Below are 21,669 nucleotides of genomic sequence, written 5' to 3' on the forward strand. Positions count from 1 at the left end.
AGTTCTTACTTCTTATATTGTTTGTTTGGGGGATAGAATAAGATAATCCGTGTGAAGTGTTTAGCTAGTACCTTACTGATGTAATTAGTTGACGGCAGCTGTTGCTACTGGTACTGCTGTTAATTCTTATCAGACTGTATTATACGGTAACCCCAATCCCACCTCCTTATCCATGGTTTCACTCTTCTGCAGTTTTAACTATCCAACTGTGATCTGAAATTTTAAAAGGAAAAGTCCAGAAATAAACAGTTCATAAGTTTTGAATTGTGTGCCTGAGTAGTGTGATGAAATCTCGCACCAGCTGGCTTTATTTCTCCTGGAACATGAATCATCCCTTTGTCCAGCATATTCTGTCTGTATACATTGCCTGCCTGTTACTTACATAGTAGCTGTCTCAGTTATCAGATCAGGTCTCATGGTGTTACAGTACTTGTGTTCAAATTAAAAATGGCCCCAAAGGACAAGAGTAGTGATGCTGGCAATTTACTGATGCCCAAGAGAAGCTATAAAATGTGTCCGTTAAGTGAAAAGGTAAAAGTACAATGACATTTTTTATTATTTGTGTTTGGTATTTTGTTATAATTGTTGGTATTTGTTATAATTGTTCTATTTTATTATTCGTTTTAATCTCATAATTCCTACTTAATAAACTTTATCATAGTTATATGAATATAGAAAACCATACAGAGTTCAGTTCTTCTTTTTTTTTTTTTTAATGTTTCAAATGTACTTTATTTCTTCAATAATGCAGTATTTTGACTGGTACAGTGCTTTTACTTGGCATCACTTATGAGTTGGTTTTCAAGCAATTCAGTATTACACCAGCTGGGATGATTACTGATTTCTCCATTCCTTTGGGGTGACTCTGCCAACAGGGGACAGGTTCCATTCTATTCCAATTTGTGTTGCTGTATATGTCCATACAGCAATACAGAACGTGGCTCTACCAGCTAATACAATATTACCATATTTGTCATGAAAATCAGGTGTACGTTTCTGGTGGCTCTGCCTTGCCATTGTTTGTTGAATGCTTCGAACTTGGAGACGACTTAGCGCATTTCTGACCACAGGAAACATCGTGAAGCAGAAGATACAACTGCGGCAACAGTAGCTACCGCTTTGCTGCAATTCCACTACAGATACCCTTGCAGAGCCCTGAAGAACAAAAACCAGAGTTCAGTTCTATCTGCAGTTTTAAGCATCTACAGGAGTTCTTGGAATGTACCCCCATAGATAAGGGGGGGACTCCTTTAGATTCTTTTTTTTTATCCAGCTTTTCCACTAGATAAGGTTTTTTTCTTTTCTTTTCTTTTTTTTTTTTTTTTTTTAGATTTTTATTTATTTGACAGGTAGAATTACAGTGAGAGAGAGACAGAGAAAAAGGTCTTCCTTCCATTAGTTCACTCCCCAAATGGCTGCCACGGACGGAGCTGCGCTGATCCGAAGCCAGGAGCCAGGTACTTCTTCCTGGTCTCCCATGCAGGTGCAGGAGCCCAAGCACCTGGTCCATCCTCCACCGCTTTCCCAGGCCACAGCAGAGAGCTGGACTGGAAGAGGAACAACCGGGATTAGAAGTGGCGTATGGGATGCCGGCGCTGCAGGTGGAGGATTAGCTAGTGTGCCATGCTGCTGGCCCCTCCACTAGATAAGTTAAACTACATCGTTTTTTTTGTTTGTTTAATTAACCATTTTTTGAAAAGATTTATTTATTTATCTGAAAGTCAGAGTTATACAGAGAGAGAAGAGGCAGAGAGAGAGAGAAAGAGAGAGATCTTCCATCCACTGGTTCACTCCCCAATTGGCCGCAACGGCCAAAGCTGTGCCAATCTGAAGCCAGGAGCCAGGAGCTTCTTCCACATCTCCCACTTGGTTGCAGGGGCCCAAGGACTTGGGCCATCTTTTGGTGCTTTCCCAGGCCATAGCAGAGACCTGGATTCGCAGTGGTGCAGTAGGGATTCGAACCAGCGCCCATAGGGGATGCCAGCACTGCAGGCAGCAGTTTAACCCGCCACGCCACAGTGCCAGCCCCAAACTGCATCTTAAACTGGCTTTAAGCTACATCTTAAACTTGGTTATTTTAACAACGATAACAATTTGACCCTAAGAATACCAGTAGTAATAGTGGTTAGCGTTTGCTCACTGAGTCCCAGGAGGTATTCTCCAAGTGAGCACTTTGCAGTGGAACTTCCTGCAGTGAAGTTGTATATCTGCACTGTCTAGGATGGTAGGCATTAGCCACATGTGGCTAGTGCACACTTGAATTATGGAGGCGTGACTGAGGAATACAATTTGTAATTTTGTTTAATTAATTTAGATTTAAATGACCACATGTAGCTAGTGACTATCATATTGGATCTAAAAGCTCTGAGTTCTTTACATATGTTAGTTCATTTAATATTCACGACAATCCCTGAGTTAAGTAGTCTTATAGATGAGGAAATTGGTTTTCTAAGGACACTTGCCCAAGATTACAGCCGCTGCAAGGCAGACGTGGAATTTGAAGGTTAAATCTGTGGTGATCCGGTTCCAGGGTCTGTGTTGGCACCGTCTGTGCTGCCCTCTCTCTATGTCATTCTCAGGAGTTGAAGTCCCACAGGTAAAGGGTCAAGGTGACAGGTCTAATATTATTCTTGGTGTAAAGAAGACCGAGAAAGTAAATTTATGGTTTTTACCCTAGTGAAGTATCACTCCCAAGCTGAGAAATTCCCCAAATTTAGGAAAAATGATCAAAAAATCCTAGACAGGTTAATATGACTGCTCAACTTCTATATATAGTTTTCTTTCAAACTTAAATTTATGCAAACTGTGGCAATAGCCAATCTCTCTGAACCCTAGTTGATATTTTGAATACCTTTCTCCACTAACCATTCTGTACTCTCTTGCCCGCAGCCAGCTTTAAAGTGATCATAGCCTTTTATCTGACTGCAAAGTCTCAACTTTCTCTTCCAGAGAATGAGTTTCTTGATGGTCTTGTCTTCCATTATCCTTTACTTCCCAGGGTGGCAACATCAAGAGGTGTTACAGGTTCCAAATATACTCTTTTCTTTTCTCATTCTATAGCAGCAATCCTGTATATCCTTGATAATCAAGATTCATTACTTCAGTCAACTTTATAACATCCCATTTTGTCTTTCTGTCTGCTGTTAAGAGTTACCCAGAGAATGGCTAGGTCACAGTTTAAACCTCCAAATCATTGAAGGCATTGTTGAGTCCTTTGGTGAAGTCATTCTTCACTTGGGTCCTGAGACTGTTAAACCAGCAAAACCAGAGCTGCAATGATGGGGGGAAAATTGCAAGTTGGTCATTATATGTGATGAGGGGGAGGAGAAGAGGTGTAACCAATTCTCCTTTTGTCCTTTGGTTTCTGGGCTCTTGCATTATGGGTATGGGAAAAACAATGTCCTGTATTATTCACTACTTCTGAACATGCGGTGGGACACTACCCTACCTCACCTCTTGGGGCAGCACTAGAACTGAATCTTCAGTAGATGATTTCAGTATTCTCGAGGATGAGGTACATGAGCAGACCAATAAATCCAAATAGCATCAACCCAGTGTGTTTTCTCTTTATAAAGTCTGCGGTGAGATACTATGATGGTGAATAAGACATTCAGTCATCTTACAGATGGCAGAGGAATGGTGGACAGAAAAGTTTCCAATTTAGGATGTGTCTTTTCATTTTAGAACTAACAAATAGCTATTAAAGTTAGGCTAAATACCTGAAATCATGTTGTTATTTTTTAATTAGCATGGGTATACAAATTTACTCTTTTTTAAAAAAAAAAGATTTCTTTAATTATTTGAAAGTCAGAGTTACACAGAGAGAGAATGAGAGGCAGAGAGAAAGAGAGACAGGTCTTCCATCTACTGGTTCACTCCCCAAAAGGCCACAGTGGCCAGAGCTGGGCCAGTCCGAAGCCAGGAGCCACGAGCTACTTCTGGGTCTTCCACTTGGGTGCAGGGGCCCAAGGACATGTGCTGTCTTCTGCTTTCCCAGGCCATAGCAGAGAGCTAGATCAGAAGTGCAGCAGCTGGGACTCAAGCCAGTGCCCGTATGGGATACCAGCACTGCAGGCGGCAGCTTTACCCACTATGCCACCACGCCAGCCCCACAAATTTACTCTTCAGTTATCTCTTAGAGTCACATGCAAAACAGAAACATTTAAGTTGAAAGTGGGGTTTGAATGAGTTGAAACTGTCATTGACTCACTATGACTTTGGACGAGATACTTCTGTGAGGTGCCCATTCCTCATGTCTTTGAAATTGAAACAGTGCTACTTTTGTATATAAAGCTTTGAACCACTCAGATGACAGGTGCTACACAAATGCAAAATACTTGTTAATAATAATCCTCATCTCATCTTGCCCTCAGTATGACTTGTGTTTAAATTGAACACTTAAAACTGACTTCCAGGCAGTGGTGTCCTCAATATTTATGTTGGTGTGTGGCCTCCTAGCATTTGATATGTTTTCTTAGCAGCACATATCCTAGTTTGTGGTAATCAATTTGTTTCAATATTTGAATACTTGTTTTCTCTGCTAGATCCTAATCCCCATGAGAATAACAGGGACCACCTTAGTCTGTTTACTGTCTCATCTCCAATGCCTCACACAGTGCCTGTGTGTGGCAAATATTCAGTAATTTATTGAGTGGATGAATAAATGAATAAATAGTGTGTGTGTTTCTGTGAATTCTACCAAAACAAAAAAACAACAAAACCCCAGAGAGGCAAAATTTACAGTTTGGTTTTTTTCTCTCCCAACGCGGGAATCCCAATGCTGTATTCTATGTAAATAAGTGATTCCTGTTGGTCATAATCTTCAGTGGGCAGGGTGCCATGAGAAATTATTGGAGTAATTTTCAGCAGCCTAAGTGTTGAGTAACAGATGCACATAGATGGCAGGTTGCCTCATTCAGCTGCCATCTGTTGGACAACTGTCTGTTCTAATAGGACTGGTCCATCGGAACTAGAACAATAGCACTCTGACACATGCTGAAGCTTATTCATTTTCAAGATTTTTCTGAAAGGCTTGAAGGAGGAAAGGTGTTTCCCTGTCTGGTTGGCTGCTGCTCAGTGATGGTGTGTTACAATACCTTGGTAAACTATGAAGTCCACTGATGTGTCATAATGCCCAACACGGAAGTATTCTCTGAAGTCTTCTGTCAGAGGAGAAACCCATGTTAAATAATGGGGCTATGAAACTCACTCAACTACAAAGACGTTGGTCCAAAAGAGTTCGGTGTATCTTGTGCAATGGCAATAGAAACTGGCAGGACATGGGAGAGTATAATCCATGCTGGGCATCGTGTGTGTGTGTATGTATGTGTGTGTGTGTTTATTATTTGAAGGGTAGAGAGACAGAGACAGACATAAATCTTGTATCCATTGGTTTGCTCAAATACCTGCAACAGGCAGGGCTGGACCAGCCAAGAGCCTATAACTCAGTGTGGGTCTCCCAGTGGGTGGCAGGGACTCAAGTACTTGAGCCATCACCTGCTGCTTCCTAGGGTGCACATCAGCTGCAACATGGGATTGGAAACCGATCTAGGACTTGAACCTAGGCATTCCCATATGGGATTGAGGGTGTCCCAAGTGGCATCTTTTTTTTTTTTTTTTAAGATTTTATTTTTTACTTGACAGGTAGAATTACAGACAGTGAGTGGGAGAGACTGAGAGAAAGGTCCTCCCTCCGTTGATTTACTCCCCAAATGGCTGCAACAGACAGAGCCAGGTGCTTCCTCCTGGTCTCCCAGATGGGTGTAGGGGCCCAAACACCTGGGCCAGCCTCCACCGATTTCCCAGGCCCCAGCAGAGAGCTGGACTGGAAGAGGAGCAACCAGGGCTTGAACTGGCGCCCATATAGGATGCCGGTGCCGCAGGCAGAGGATTAACCCACTGTGCTACGGTGCCGGTCCCCCAAGTGGCATCTTAATCACTATGCAAAGTGCTTGCGCTGAATTTTTCTTTCAGAGGAAAATCCATATGGTAAACCCTTTAGAAAATATAGTGTGTTTTCTTTTATACACACACACACACACACACACATACATATATACATACATACAATTAGGTTATACTCCGTGAAAGCATAATGGTTTTCAGCCTGGACATGCCTTTTAATAAAAACTTTACCAAGCTTTTTTGCTGTACAGACATGCAAAGGTAGAGCCAGCATTAGCCTATATAAATTGGCCACAGGGTACATTACCAGTTGGGTTGGTAATATGTCATAAGTGTGGGCCAGCTTCCATAAACGTCCCAGTGCCCAATATAATACCTGGCACACAATTGGGAGACAGTAAATATTTATTGAATTAATATTGTAGCACCAATTGAGGCAGTTCCCTCTGGATTCCATCTTCAAATCATCTCCCATACCTTAGATCAAGTTATGAATAAGAATGTGCTAAGTGGTGTGCGGAGCAAATTGCGTATCACCAGCAAGTGCCTACAATAAACTTCTAATGGGTGTCTCCAAAATGTAAATTATTGAGTATATGTTATTTTAAGAACCAAGCATCTAACATTGGCTATTTTGGAGCAAGTAAATCCATCTGAATCTTGATGCAGTTACAGGAATGCCTAATTTTATACTAAATTCTCACATGATTCAAAAAGTGTGTGAATGACTCAGCCCATTAATACCTCTGGCTCCTGTGATCTTCTCTTCCAATGAAATGAAGGCCATAAGGCAGTAATGATAATTGGAGGAGGAGGAGACCTGGACTTTGCCCTTTGGCAATGAAATGACACAGTTTGAGCAATCACATATGTATATAATATTAATTGAAAGAAATGTGTGTTATCAAGTAAATATATTTAATATTAATGGTAAAGCATGGTGAAAGTAATATGTAGCATCAATTTGGGTATGGACTAGTTCCACTTTTTGTCTCCACACTTGATCTTAGCCAAAAGGCCGAGAAGCGATCACCTTTTGTCTCTACCATTGTCCTTCTTCCTGAAATAACCTCTGTTCAGAGAGGCAGACTCAGAGAGACCCAACTGGGCTGTTAGCTGGCAGTTCAAGGCTTGCCTTGCCTTCCCCTTGCTGACACAGAAAAATGCTGCAGTTGTAGGAGTATTGGGTTCCATTTACATGTAGCTAATTATTCCTGAGTGACTTTGAGCTAAGCTAGAGCAAAGGAAAGATGGAGAGAAAAACACCATGAACAAGCCAAGGAGAAAGGCCTCAGAAGGAGCCAACTCTGCCCAGGCTTTGACAACCTTCTTGTTTCCGGATCTGTGAGAAAACAACTTTCTGTTTAAGCCATTTGATCTCTGGTGTTTTGTTATGGCAGCCCTTGTAAACTCATATACTTAGTGTCTTTGGATTTACAAGGGTTTTAAGTCTTATGTCACAGGGACTTTATCCTTGGGAAATGAATGGAACTAAGGATCTAATTGGTCCTGTCTGTCCATCTCAAATGTCTTTGAGGTATTTTAAATTTGTTCTCAGAAATAGGAGCCATTCTTATTTTTTTCACTAGATAACATGCATGATTGGCTAATTAAAAGAGTAGTTTCCCCTCTGCCTTTATCCCTATCCATTAAAAACAAGAAATCATAAAAAATTAATCCTTATTGATTGCATTGATTTAAACAGATAATGAGTTGAACATGTTCTGTGCTCTTGTTCTGATAGCTGGAATACAGTAAGTTCTCTTTGTAGCGGATAACTCTGCCAACTGCAGCATCAGACTTCCAGGGAAGATACTTGCTGTAATGAATTTCTGTGCTTTACAGAAGTTTTCTCAAAGTTCTGGCTATGGGAAACGAGTACACTGAAGCACTCCATTAGTTTCTCCAGGCTTTCTTCATCCTAGCAGGTTATCATGTTGTCAGCTCAGAGTGCTCATTCCCTCTGTCCTCACCGTTCCCACCTGCTACTCAGTCCTCCACTAGCTCCTGAGCTGTGATTGTAATTTAACTGGGGAATACAGTACAGTTGTCTAGAGATTGTTCAAAACATTGAATTTTATTTACATATGCTCCAAACAGATCTTTTCTGAACATCCCAGATTACATAATTGCAGACTGATCAAAGATCTTAAGAAGCCTCCTCTGAATGCCTTCCTCTAAGGTTGCCCTTGACTTTTCGCAAGTGGATGCAAATCTATCTTATTTTAAAAATCCAGGAAGAGAACCTATAATCTTTTGTAAGAACCAGTAATTTTTTTCTAGATCTCGTCTGAACTCTCCTTGCTTCTGTTTTGAGCTTGTCTTGTCTTACTCTCTCAAGTAGAGGTATAGGATAGTTAGTCACCAGTTATAATAGCTTTTATTCTTGAGACATATAAGACATTATTAAGTTGTCTTTCTACCTTTCTTTTCCAAATCAAGCTGTACTGGTTTTTAACCTTATAGGATTTAACATTTTTAATTATATGTAAGACTTGTCATTAAAACCTTTCTGTTTTAATAACTCTCTTTGATGGAGAATCTAGCACTGGTGGAGATCCTTAGTACAAAGAGAAGATGGTCTGTTTCTACACTGCGTATAAGTGTATGAGTGTAAATATGAATTTAAGGCATTTCATTTGTGTGCTTAATTCTTATTTCAATTTAGTAATCAAAATGCATGGCAGCTAAGTGAGAAATATTTTTTCTCTGTGACACAATCAGGACAGATAAATAGGAGATTATCTGTTGACTTCATATGAATTGATAGTCAGATTCGAAGATATTTAGAAATAATTCCTACTGACCAGAACTTAAACCAAGAATTTTCTTTGTCAACCTTGCAGCCTTAGCATTGTTTCTGACTAATCAGATGGTAGCAAATAAGTCAGTTAACCTCTCTGTGTATCATTTTATTTGTGAAATTGAGGAAGAAAGACATTAAGATAATTTCTAAATTGTTTTCTAGCCCAGATGTAGTATGTACTCTGTTAATCATAGAGGCAATAAATTGTGACTGTTGGTGAGTTAAGTATATTTGAAGCAACTAATTTGTTTGAAACATGTAAGTGCCAGAAACAGCAATATGGTGATGAATCAGGCATGTTTCTTTTTTAAATTTTTTTAAAGTTTTTTTTTTTTAAGATTTATTTATTTATTTGAAAGTCAGAGTTACACAGAAAGAGAGAGAGAGAGGGGGGGGGAGAGGTCTTCCATCCGCTGTTCACTCCCCAATTGGCCTCAAGGGCTGGAACTGTGCCGATCAGGAGCCAGGAGCTTCTTCCAGGTCTCCCACGTGGGTGCAGGGGCCCAAGGACTTGGGTTATCTTCTACTGCTTTCCTAGGCCATAGCAGCGAGCTGGATCAGAGGTGGAGCAGCCGAGACTCGAACTGGCGCCCATATGGGATGCCAGCACTGCAGGCGGCGGCTGCTTACCCTGCTATACCACAGCGCAGGCCCCATGGCATCTTTCAAAGAATTTACATTTTTTAGGGCAGCAGAATGAGAACCCACTGATTATTACTAGGGCTGTGGTAGAAGTCTAAGACACATGAGTTTTTCTTTTTGTCAAACCATTGTGAAAGGGTCAGAGATAAGAGGGCCAGTTATGAAGGCCTGAAGGAGAGCCGTGAAGTGCAGCTTATGGGGAGGCAGCAGCTCCCCTGCAGTGGCAAAGGCTTGAGGAGGAAGCGGAAACAGCAGCTCCTTTTCTTCTCAAGGGGCTGGACTATAACTAGGGAGAGGAAACAGGGGTTGTAAGAGGTTGGTTGTGTTTACACTTGGGAGTGAAAAGCCAAAATAAAGATTTCCTGGGAACGAGCCTATAGAGAGGGAGAGTTTGTTCTAAAGGAGATGAAGAAGATGTAATTAAGAATTAAAGAACAGATAGATAGATTCAGAGAGAGGAGATAATACAAACATAGCAAAGTGTTAACTCTGACATCTAGGAAGTAGAGGAATGGTTGTTCATAGTCCAATTCCTTCAACTTTTATGCATCCTTGACAATTTTATGAATTGAAAAATAATTTTCTGGTACTGGGAAGGACAAAAAACGTGGATTGAGAGTTCAGCCTTGAACAAAACAAAGGAGGTACTTATTCCTTGTAGCAGGAAATTATGGAAGATCAAGTTGGAAGCCTAGAACTTCTTTTGTAACAGAAGAATCTCTCTCATCTGCTGGGGGTGAGGCCCAGAAGAAGGGGCTAGAGGATGAGGAGCCTTGGTGGAGAGTGGGAGAAGAGGCTGAGCAGAGTGGGGTGAAGGGAGACAGGGCGATGCTCTGGGTCTGGTGGCCTTGCCTATCCTGTGGTTTTCTCTGGTGGTTAGTGGGAGACAGCAAGTTAGCAGGAGCATTGTTGGACTGAGAGCTTCAGAAACAGAGGAGAATGAGCGGGTGAGAGGGATGAGTGCTTCCACCGTCTGTAGCAGTCTGCCCTGGAATGAGTCTCGGTCTCTCTGGTTCCTTAGTGGGAGGTTCTGTTTTCTGTCTTACCTTTTTAATTTGAATTTTGTGAGGCCAACAAAACCCCCTTAACACTATCATTAACATTAAACTAAGATTTGTGTTCCTTAGGTGAAAGAAGAACGGCCAGGAAAAATACCAGATTTAAAATTATTGGTAGAGAAGAAATTTTTGGCCTTACAGAATAAGAATTCTGATGCAGACTTCCAAAATAATGAAAAGTTTGTACAGTTTAAACAACAACTAAAGGAACTAAAGAAGCAATGTAAGTCACCATGCTTTGCTTTGCTTTGGCTTTTTGAAATTAGGGAACTGACTTGATGAACAGTCCCAAAAACTGGGTCTATAAAGTTTGTTTATCTGCTTGGCTTGATCCTCTTTCTAAGTTGCTTCTTATTGTTGTGGCAGTTCTGTATTTTGTCTGACTTTGGGTTCAAATCTGCCTGTCCATTTCTGAAAGCCAACAGTTTCCACAAAGTGCTAATAAAACCCCAGCAGCTAGAGAAAATACATGTATTTTCCTGCTGCGGGGGGGGGGGGGGGGGAGGATTGGGAAAACAAATCAAAACTGAAAACTATTTTATTAAAATAGCAGTGGTATTTTTCAGATTTTCAGCTGCTGTGCCAAACTTTAAAATAATGATACTTTGATTGTAGTTTTTGTCTCTTTGGAGTAATATTTGTGACACTTTCTCAACTCTTTATTCTCAAATTCAAGAGCATTTCAAGAAAGTTCATGAAAAATACATATTATTAAAGAAAAACTATGCATGGATTTCAAGGTTTTATTTTGTGCTAAAATAAACTTCTCTTTTAATTCAATTTTTCTAAATACTTTTTGAAGGACCTGCATATGAACCAGAACGTCCTTGTTCTGTTTTTTATCTTTGTAGTAATATAAATTCCATGTGATTTTTAAAAATTTGTTGCTTCCTAAGTAAACTATTTTACTTAGGTTTTTTAATGAATAGACTTCTGATTTTAAGAATTTCAAGATGAAAGTGGAGAAAATAATATATTACACAAGGAAAAGTGTGCCGACCACATTGCTAGAAATAACGTCTCCTCTGCATAGGGCGGTATGTGTGCTCTTCATTCTTCCATTTCCACATGTGAACCCCATGCATCTTCACGTGAACTGATTGTTCACGTGAGCATCTATTGATTTCCATAGTTATTTCTTCTTCTAGGATTGAGGATGATTCCTTAACAAATTGAATGAAGTAACAAATAGCATTCTGTCTTTGTTTGTTTGTTTTTTTCACTTTAGTCTCCTGTCACCTGCATTGCATACACATGGAGTGAGAGTGTTGTATGATATAAGGCATATGTTCATTTCGTATGCTTTAATGTACTCAGTGTAGGAAGTCAGATTTTGAAATGTGCTATATTTTAAATATAAGCATTTTCTTTAAACTGATGCTGAGATCTCAAAAAATGGCTGAGGAAGCTATGTTTTTGTCTACTTCACAAATAACTTAAGTTTCACAATTTGTGATGTTTTGCAATCATGATGAGTATTTTGTTTTTACTGTAGATTTAAGCAGTAAGCATTTCCCTCGTATTTTAGATTATTTTTGAAGATTTATTTATTTATTTGAAAGGCAAAGTTACAGAGAGGCAGAGACGGAGTGGGAGAAAGAGGTCTTCCATCCTCTGGTTCACTCCCCAGGTGGCCATATCGGCTGGTGATGCCCTGATTTGAAGCCAGGAGCCTCTTTTGTGTCTCCCATATGGGTACAGGGGCCCAAGGCCATACTCCACTCTTTCCCAGGCCATAGCAGAGAGCTGGATCAGAAGTGGAGCAGCTGGGACTCGAACTGGTGCCCACAGGGATGCCAGCACTGCAGGTGACGGCTTTACCCACTTATTCCACAGTGCCTGCCCCAGATCTATTTTTTGTTCTTCATTGAACACAGTGTCCACTAAAATCTCTCTGTTGGAATTTGCACTGTTCCCCACATGGGTACTAATCCCCTAAACAGATAATAATTTGCTAGTACCTTTCTCAAAATCACTAGTGTCTTCATGATGCTAGTGTATTGCAGTGTTAGTATTGGTCAAAATAGCCAAACGTATTTTGTTTTACAACTTAGAGCTAGTGTTCACACATTATGGCAGTCATAGCATCCAATAAGACGTTTTATAATACACATTGAAGGATGGCTAGGATAGCTAGCGCAACATATAAATTGTTTCTTCCTGTGTTATTGTTTACAAAGTTAATATTCCAGAAGAGAAATTATAAAGAGTTTTAGAGTCATACACTCATGAGAAAACCATTTTCTAATAACATAGAACTAAACAAAATGTTAAATGTCGAAATCATCTTTACTCTTTTTTAGATTTCCCAAGGCCAGCAGTATGCATCATTTGTATTGATGGTTAAACCTTATGACAAAGTAAATTTGTGTTGAAAGGAATGCTTCCTTATATGATTTCCCCATGCATTGTAACACTGGAATTTAAACAACTTTCCTTTATATTTCCCCTAAAATAGTCTTTTCGAAAGTTACTAAATCTCAAATGACAGAACAAGTAAAGTATTAATACTCGTTTAAATTACTGTATAAGTTGTGTCTATCTTCCTTGCAAAATGTAATTCCTAGTGCAATATTAGCACTGTCAGTTAAGCTCACATCATGGCTAGAAGATTTTACTATAGGTGTCACTCTGCCATGAGAGTTCTGATCAGGATTGTCCCCCACAGTATTTGCGGCGCCAGGTCAAAGGTGCACTCTGATGTTAACTTAGATAATGATTCTGTTTTGATAAATTACAATATTAGTTTTTTGCCTTAAAAGATTGGAAAATGGAAGACAGGGCAACACACATATTTCTGGTTGCCATTTTGGCAAAGTAAAGGCTGAAGTGTTTTTATGGTCTGCATGTATCTGAAAGCTCTTTCATGAAAATAACCACTATATTTAATGTGCAAACACATGAGATTAAATTTTACCCAGTGAGCATCAGATCAAAAAAGTGTCAGCCAGCTCTTAGGTGGGAAGAAGTCAAAATGGAGATCAGCTGGTTCTGTCTGGAGGGCAGGCCTAATGCATTCTAATGGCAGTAGTCAATTCACCCCTGTGGGAGCCGTGGGAGCCGTGGGAGCCCAGCAGCTTGTTCTCAGGCTTTTTAATGTCCGGCTCCCATTACATTTTTTTTTTTAAGATTTATTTATTTATTTGAGAGGTAGAGTTACAGAAAGTGAGAGGGAGAGACAGAGAGGTCTTCCTCTGGTTCGCTCCCCAAATGGCCGCAACAACCAGAGCTGAGCCAATCTGAAGCGAGGACCCAGGAGCTTCTTCCAGGTCTCCCACGTGGGTGCAGGGGCCCACGGACTTGGGTCATCTTCTACTTTCCCAGGCCATAGCAGAGAGCTGAATTGGAAGTGGAGCAGCTGGGACATGAAGCACATCCATATGGGATGCCAGTGCTGCAGGTAGAGGCCTAGCCCTCTACACCACAGCGCTGGCTGGACCCTCCCATTAAAATCTTAAAATTCTCTGAGAGCTCCCAGAGATCTTTTGTTCACATGAGTTGTATCAATTGCCATTTATCATATCAGAAACCAGAAGGGGGGACTTTTAAACTCTCTTTTAAAAGTTGTGGGCTCATAACATGTTATTATAAACAGCATTTGGTATGAAATTAACATATTTTTACAAACATTGAGAAGAGTAGTATTTTACAGTTTTGCACATCTCTTCAGTATCTAGCTTCATAAAAGGCAAATAGATGCTTACATTTGCTTTCACATTCGATCTGTTATGATACATTGTTTTGATTGAGGTAGACATTGGTAAATGACTTTGCTGAAAGGGTCTTAGAAGACCACCACAAATTTGCATTTTGAGAACCCCACATCTAGGCCTGCTCCATGTTTTTCTGTGTTCAAAAGCTAAGAATGGTTTTTCTTTTTTTTAATTGTTGCAGTAAAAAATCCAAAAAGGAATAATATTTTGTGACACTTGAAAACTATATGAAAATCCAATTTTAGTTTCCAGTTCAGTGGTTGAATTGGAACACAGACTGTCCCTCTCATGTGTTGTTGTAGGTCCTTTCATGCAGTAAAGCCAACTTGAGAGGTTGTATCACAAACCTTCTGACCTGCAGACAACTGACTCTTTACAAAAGTAGTATACTGACTCCAGTCTAAACCGTATTAAAAAATAGGGACAGTTTTCTTATTTGTTTTTATTTATTTATTGTTTTAAAAAGATGTATTTATTTGAAAGGCATGGCTATAGAGACAGGGAGAGACAGAGAGAGGTCATCTATCTGCTGATTCACTCCCAAGTGAACTTTGGCCAGGCCAAAGTCAGGAGCCAGGAGCTTCTTCTGGGTCTCCCAGGTAGGTGCAGGGGCCCAGGCACTTGGACCATCTTCTGCTGCTTTTCCCAGGCCATCAGCAGGAAGCTGGACTGGAAGTGGAGCAGATGGGACTTGAACTGGTGCCCATATGGGATGCTGGCGTCTCCTTGACTCACTGTGTCACAACACCAGCCCCGTGCTCTTATTTTTAGCTGAAGACATTTCCCTGAATGCAGCTCATTTGTCTCCTGTGTGTTTGGAGTACGGAGAGTGCCTACCATACATGAATCACTGCAGTTGATGCTATGAAATAAGTGGAAGGCAAAAACCTTGTGTTTGGAGACGCCCATATATACCAATATGAAACAATGTGAGCCTTTAATAACAAATATCAAATCAAAAACCAAACAAAAATGTCAGAAACAAGGGTCATACAACATGAGACCTAAAGGAACACACATTATCTGTTGTGTTAATATTGCAGTCAGTTGATGAAGCACTCTGGAACAGTTAGGTTAAGGAAGATTCTGAGGCTGGGTTCAGGCCTAGCAGGAAAGAGTAAGCCAGAGGATGTAGTGGGAAAGGGAAGGAGGAGTATAGATAGATGTCTAGCGCTTACCACCTCTGGAATATAAACCTAATAGTCTGTACTCACCTAAAGATATTAGCACTCCAAAAGTACCATTTCAGTGCACGTAATATGTTTCAGTAATTCTGTCAATAGATATTACCAGGCATTGGCTCTAACTCCTTTGGGGAAACCTTTTTATCCCTTAGATACCCAATGGCTTATATGGGATGCTTCAAAAAAGGAAAATGAACTGAAAAGAAAATGTGAATTTTCCACAAACTTCCTGAAGCCCCCTCATATTAGAGATAGTTAAATCTATCTCAGCTTCAGGACCAAGATTACATGAGAGCTTAGGAGTGTGTGAACACCTCTATGTAGACTTTCTCAAGTTGTCCAGCAGTCATCCTGGAGTCCTTTATTCACTTACCTATTAAATGATTAGCAGCTGTCATAGATTTTTGTGTAGATGAGCAAAAGCAGAAATTGAAGACAGTAGACACTAACTGATACTTAGAAACTTCCAAATAGATCTGAAATATATTTGCTTTGTGGTCAAAAACTAGAAATGCTAAGAGTAAGGGAAAGCCCATTTTTTAAATAAAAAAGTGGCCAACGTGAGGTTGTTCACCACAAATTTAGACAATATATTTACACTGTTATATCTGTGAGTGAAATTTTGAAGCCATTTTGTGTGAAAGTGGTATTTGTATCATACATATAAATAGACATAGGAATTTATAATGTCATCTGATAATTATATAGATTCACTTGAAACACACCCAATGTAGATATCAAAACTGATAAAATAAGAAGTAGCCATTAACTTTACTAAATGATTCACTCAAGGATACCATTAAGTAGGGTTTGCTTCTCAGGGACTTTAGGATACTTTCATTCTCACTGTTTTCTAGTGGGTGGCTTTTCTTTTTCCAGCTTTTTTCCAAAACTGCCACGTAGTTGCAGGAGGGTAGGGACATCTGTGTTTTGCTTACCGCTGTACTTGAGCTCTAGCATGAGGCCAAGGCTCATAGTACGACGGTAGCACAGGCCCTCGATAACCACAAGAGGCTTCAGAAGAAGCATTCTCTGCTTGAGGGCTTCTGACCTAGCCAGGGCAGGGTGCCCGTCACCCCTGCCGTCCATAGGTGCGGACCCAGTACTGCCAGACCTTCGGGTCCTTTGGAAAACCCAGAAATCCAGCTGGTGGTTTTTCGGTTTCTAGATTTTAAACACCATGGAAGCAAGACCATTAGTTCGTGATCTTTGGCTTTCCTTTCTCATAATACCGTTTTTCGTGCCTTATTAGGCACTTTCATGAGTGGCATCCTGTTTAATTTACTAATAGTAGGTTATAGTTTCTTCAGAAAAGAAGATGATTTTGCTTTCAAGGTACTTCAGACTCAGCCCAGAATGTGCATTTTACTTCCTTGGGAACACATACTTAGGTAGTAGAAGGCTGTTGGGTTCTATTGAAAAGGCAAATGCAGGCTTTGTGATGAGAGGCCAGATGTGGGATACCCTCACTCAAATGCAGGTGAACTAGTATGGTCATAAAGAAAACTAGCAATTGATAAGGTTTGTATGAATTTTGAAACTTGGAAGGAGAGAAGTGAGGAAGACACAAAGATAGATAGTGCCAAGAGAAAGATGTTTGGCTTTGCCCAGAAATATGTCATGTATGTTTAACTGGGCAAAATGTTGACCACCCTAACTTCATCCTGATACTCTTCAACTACAGCTCTCTTGGTTTGTCATAATGTATAGCGGTCTGTCCAGAGGATGTGTTTTGCTGGCCTGCAGTGAACTGAAGCCCAAGAACCTCTAAGACAGGAGTCAGTTCTTCTTCATCTCCATATTCCTTTTGTACCTCCCGTAATAGGAGCTCAGTTAATATTTTTAGAATAGAATTCATCTAAGCAGAGAAACTGCCTAGAAAAAGAGGTCAGAACCTCATTAAGGCAGCCTGATGATAAAAGCCCTTATCCCTTCAACAATAAGTCATCAGTAAAGAGGAGAATAAAGGTAGGGGGATTACCATTCATAGGGTTGGGATCTAAAAACAGCAGAAAACGGTAAAAATTTATGTCTTTGAAAAATCCCTTAAATTGTTAAATAAAAAAAAAAACAAGTCTGCATACACATATAAAACCTCTATGGTGATACATTGACACAATTGTATAGTTTATATAGTAAAATGCAGTTTTTAATACCATAGAGTTTTGATTCACTTTAAGTGTGATCATTGGGACATCTAAGCAGATTTGTTTAAACTTAAATTTGGTGACTCTTCTCTAGATTTATCATCTCTGTAACCCTCAGTTGGTCTTCATTTTTTCAGTAATGATATTAATGAAAACCATCACTATTCACTTGCTGGATGACCCTTAACTTTTGGGAAATACTAAAAGTTGTACTCATAAATTTTATAACTGAGGGTGACTTTATTCAGATTGGGTTACATCCCTCACCTGAGGGCTTAACATACACTAAGTGAAATTTCAGGCCTATGCAAAGTTTTTTTTCTTCTTTCTTTCTTTCTTTTAAGATTTATTTTGCTTGAAAGTCAAAGTTACACACAGAGAGAGAAGGAGAGGCAGAGAGAGAAGTCTTCCATCCACTGGTTCACTTCCCAGTTGGCTGCAACAGCTTGAGCTGTGCTGATCCGAAGTCAGGAGCCAGGAGCTTCTTCTGGGTCTCCCATGTGGGTGAAGGGGCCCAAGGACGTGGGCCATCTTCTACTGCTTTCCCAGGCCATAGCAGAGAGTTGGATAGGAAGTGGAACAGCCAGGACTCGAACCGGCACCCATTTGGGATGCAGGCACTGCAGGTGGTGGCTTTACCCACTATGCCACAGCGCCAGCCCCAGCAAAGTTTTTTTCTTTATGCATCTGCCTCTCAGCCTCTTCTTCTCACAGTCAGTACCTGATTCTTCCATGTGTCTCTTTTTTCCCTTCCTGCTTTCTTTGTGTCTCCGACCCCATAAATTTTCTCTTCTCTATACCTCTTGACTTATATTAATGCAGTTGAATGCCATTTTGAATCCTGAAGCTGCCTCAGGGGCAGAAAGTGACATGCCCAAGGCTCCAAAGCTAGGGAACAGTGGAACTAGAAGACAGGAGATGCCAGATAAGAGAGAACATTGGTGAGAGGTATGGGAGTTCCCTCCTCTGTTTCATAAAGTTACTTCCCAGGAATGTTTACATTTTAAGGCAGATTTGGGATACCAAATAAATAATTCAGTGATGAAAAGGATGAATTCAAATTAAAGTATTGATTCTGGGATGGTAGAGTTTTAATTGAGCCATTAAGTTATCAGGGAACTATTTTGTAGTGAGAAATTAACCTTTCTGCGTGATAATTTATGTTGAACAATAAATAAAGACATCCATTTACTCAACGTTCATCTCTGGTTTGCCTTATTCCTATTGGAAAACATTTATAATAAAAGTCAGAGCCAGATTTTGTACAGTACCTGGTATATAAAGTATTTAATGAGTACTTGAGTTAATGAATGATGACAAGCATTGTTTGAGTGCCTACCTATGCACCAATTATGGCACTTGTATGATTTTTGTGCGTAATTATTTCTCATGACTCTACAAGGTTGCTATCCATGTTTTGTAGATAAGGACAAAGGCAGAGAGAGATAATATAACTCCCTACGATCCTAAGTGCTGAAATTCAAATCCAGCCTTGGATGACACCAACACACATGTCCTTTCTTCCGTATCACACCAACTATTGAAATCGCTTCCATGTGTTTTCTTTTTTCTCAATTTAATTAGTTCAGTCATTTCTTGAAAAATTGACTTGTCACAGGACTCTTGAGTAATGGATCATCTGTTTGGGACTCCCACATCATAAGCCATGTTGATGTATTCTTATGACTCTGGAAGAATGTGCTTCATCTAGCTGAGCAGTACTCTTGGTGACTGACATTTAGAGATCCAGAGTCGTAATCATCTCAGACATCTATAGCAATCCTTTTCCACATTCCAATACATTCAGTAGTTAGTGGCTAAGGAGGATGTTACTGGTGTGAATAGTTGCTTGTTATGGCAGTGAGAAATAGGATATCTATTACATCACAAGTTTAGAACAAGTTCCGTGAAATCTGTTTTAAGCATAACAACAATAATCTCTTGCACATACATCATCTCACTTAATCGTTACAGTATCCCTAGTGTATGTGGGAAAGGAGGCATGAAAACTGCAGGATCTGTTTTTAGCAGACTGAACACCATAAAATAAAAATCATGGAGGTGACATTTACCCGGTGTCTCAGAGTCAGGAGGCCACAAGGATAGCAAATGCTTTCAGAAGGGAAGGGGAAGATTTAGAATGAGAGATTGCTATAATTAAAGTTAGTAATGAAAGATTCAGTTACCAAGGGACAAATGAATCAGCAGCAAGTTTCAACACAAACTGTGAGCTCTGGGTGTTTCTCATTTTCATGAGTATGATGCCATCCATACTCAGGAAACAGGCTGAGTCTAGAAGGACATTATGCTTAAGAAAATAATTATCTTGTCAGGTTTTGATTCCTGAAGTTCTGTAATTGTTAGATACAATGGGAGTGTCACACAAACTTATTAAACACTTCTAGTACTTTTTTTTTTTTTTTTTTTGAAAGGAGACTTTTAAATACAGTTTTGGCAACTTGGTGTGTTGCTTGTTCATGGTACATGGACATGGTTAATCGTTCATCATTCTGGCACTTGAAAGTCAAATAAAATATATTAGGCTTTCTGAAGCAACTATACTTGAATATTATATGGGTAGGGCAGCAATAATAGAGGGGGAAAAACTGTAGTTATGTGTATAGAAATTCAGAGCCATTGATACAGAAATGCATTGCAAATGAATAACCTTTGAAATAAAACAAAGTTTGTATAGTTTTACACATTCAAATGATAATACTAATGACCTATGTTTAATTTCATTTTAAGATTTTGGAAGCATTAATGTGGTATAAGATCTCCTTAACTGAAGTTGTGAGACCTGCTTTAGATACCAGTGGATGAACATGTCCCCTGTGGCAGGTCCCTGTCTGTTCCTGGATTCCCCATCTGCATCTCTCAGTTTCCCTTTTAGATGATGATAGGGGAGGAGGATGCCCTCTCTTTCTAACATGTGCTGCATCCTACTACCATTCTAGTATGTTGTCAATGGGATTCAAGATCTCTTGAGATGCTGGGGGGGGGGGGGTGGGCGGCAGTGTGGTGCACAGCAGGCTAAGCCACTGCCTGCAAGCCGGCATCCCCTGTGAATGCCAGTTCAAGTCCTGGCTGCTCCACTTCTGACCTAGCTGTCTGCTAATGGGCCTGGGAAACCAATGGGTGATGGCCCACATACTTAGGCCCCTGCTACCCATGTGGGAAACATGAATGGAGTGTTTTGCCTGGCCATTATGGTCATCTGGGGAGTGAACCAGCAGATGGGAGATCTCTCTTGCCTTCTCTCTCCCTCTTTAACTGTGCATTTCCAATACATAAAAATAAATCTTTTTTTAAAAAAGTTGATGATTGCCGGCGCCGTGGCTCACTAGGCTAATCCTCCGCCTTGCGGCGCTGGCACCCCAGTTTCCAGTCCCGGTCGGGGTGCCGTATTCTGTCCCGGTTGCCCCTCTTCCAGGCCAGCTATCTGCTGTGGCCCAGGAGTGCAGTGGAGGATGGCCAAATACTTGGGCCCTGCACCCCATGGGAGACCAGGATAAGTACCTGGCTCCTGCCATCGGATCAGCGTGGTGCGCCAGCCGCGGCACGCCGGCCGCGGTGGCCTTTGGAGGGTGAACCAACGGCAAAGGAAGACCTTTCTCTCTGTCTCTCTCTCTCACTGTCCACTCTGCCTGTCAAAAACAAAACAAAACAAAACAAAAAGTTGATGATCTGTGGCTGACACTGTAGCGTAGCAGGTAAAGCTACTGCCTGCAGCACCGGCATCCCATGGGGGCACCTGTTTGAGTTGTGGCTGCTCTACTTCTGATGTAGCTCTCTGCTAATGCACCTGGGAAAGCAGAAGAAGATGGCCCAAGTACTTGGGCCTCTGCACCCAGGTGGGGGACCTGGAAGAAGCTCCTGGCTCCTGACAGTGGATCAGCCCAGCTCTGGCCATTGCAGCCATTTGGGAAGTGAACCAGCGGATGGAAGATATTCTCTCTCTCTCTCTCTCTCTCCTCTGTAACTCTGCCTTTCAAATAAATAAATAAATCATTGAAAAAAAGTAGATGTTCTGAAATGATAGAGCAAAAATTATTCATGCTAGTATTCCTCATAATAGTATTTATAATTAACAATCATAACATGTCATGTCTGACATTAGGAGGCTAGTAAATAAAATGGTACATCAATAAAAGCTGAATATTTTGTAGCCATTAAAAATTATGTGAGCAGAATTAACTTCGGAAAATAAATACT

The 21,669-nt window shown here is 40.5% G+C and overlaps 2 protein-coding genes across 12 annotated transcripts in view; one reads left to right on the forward strand and one right to left on the reverse strand.

Annotated features, from left to right (window-relative positions):
* Nucleotides 1–21,669, forward strand: part of NSMCE2 (NSE2 SUMO ligase component of SMC5/6 complex) — a 249,738-nt gene that overhangs the window by 79,325 nt on the left and 148,744 nt on the right. For all 11 annotated transcript variants that reach the window (XM_089336485.1, XM_089336483.1, XM_089336486.1 and 8 more), the window contains one exon: nucleotides 10,480–10,633. In XM_089336485.1, the coding sequence (XP_089192611.1) occupies nucleotides 10,480–10,633 (154 nt within the window). The remainder of the gene's footprint in view (nucleotides 1–10,479; nucleotides 10,634–21,669) is intronic.
* LOC100356786 (cytochrome c oxidase subunit 7B, mitochondrial) lies at nucleotides 701–1,170 on the reverse strand. Its single transcript, XM_051844819.3, has one exon. The coding sequence runs from the start codon at nucleotides 1,075–1,077 to the stop codon at nucleotides 835–837; it is 243 nt and encodes an 80-aa protein (XP_051700779.3). The 5' UTR covers nucleotides 1,078–1,170; the 3' UTR covers nucleotides 701–834.

Source organism: Oryctolagus cuniculus, chromosome 6 (assembly GCF_051225735.1).
Source record: "Oryctolagus cuniculus isolate XC-2025 breed Fujian yellow rabbit chromosome 6, ASM5122573v1, whole genome shotgun sequence".
In the NCBI taxonomy this organism is placed as follows: Eukaryota; Metazoa; Chordata; class Mammalia; order Lagomorpha; family Leporidae; genus Oryctolagus; species Oryctolagus cuniculus.

What these genes read in the sequence shown, in the direction of transcription:
- LOC100356786 (XM_051844819.3), bottom strand. Translation starts at nt 1,077, where the DNA reads ATGTTTCCTGTGGTCAGAAATGCGCTAAGTCGTCTCCAAGTTCGAAGC.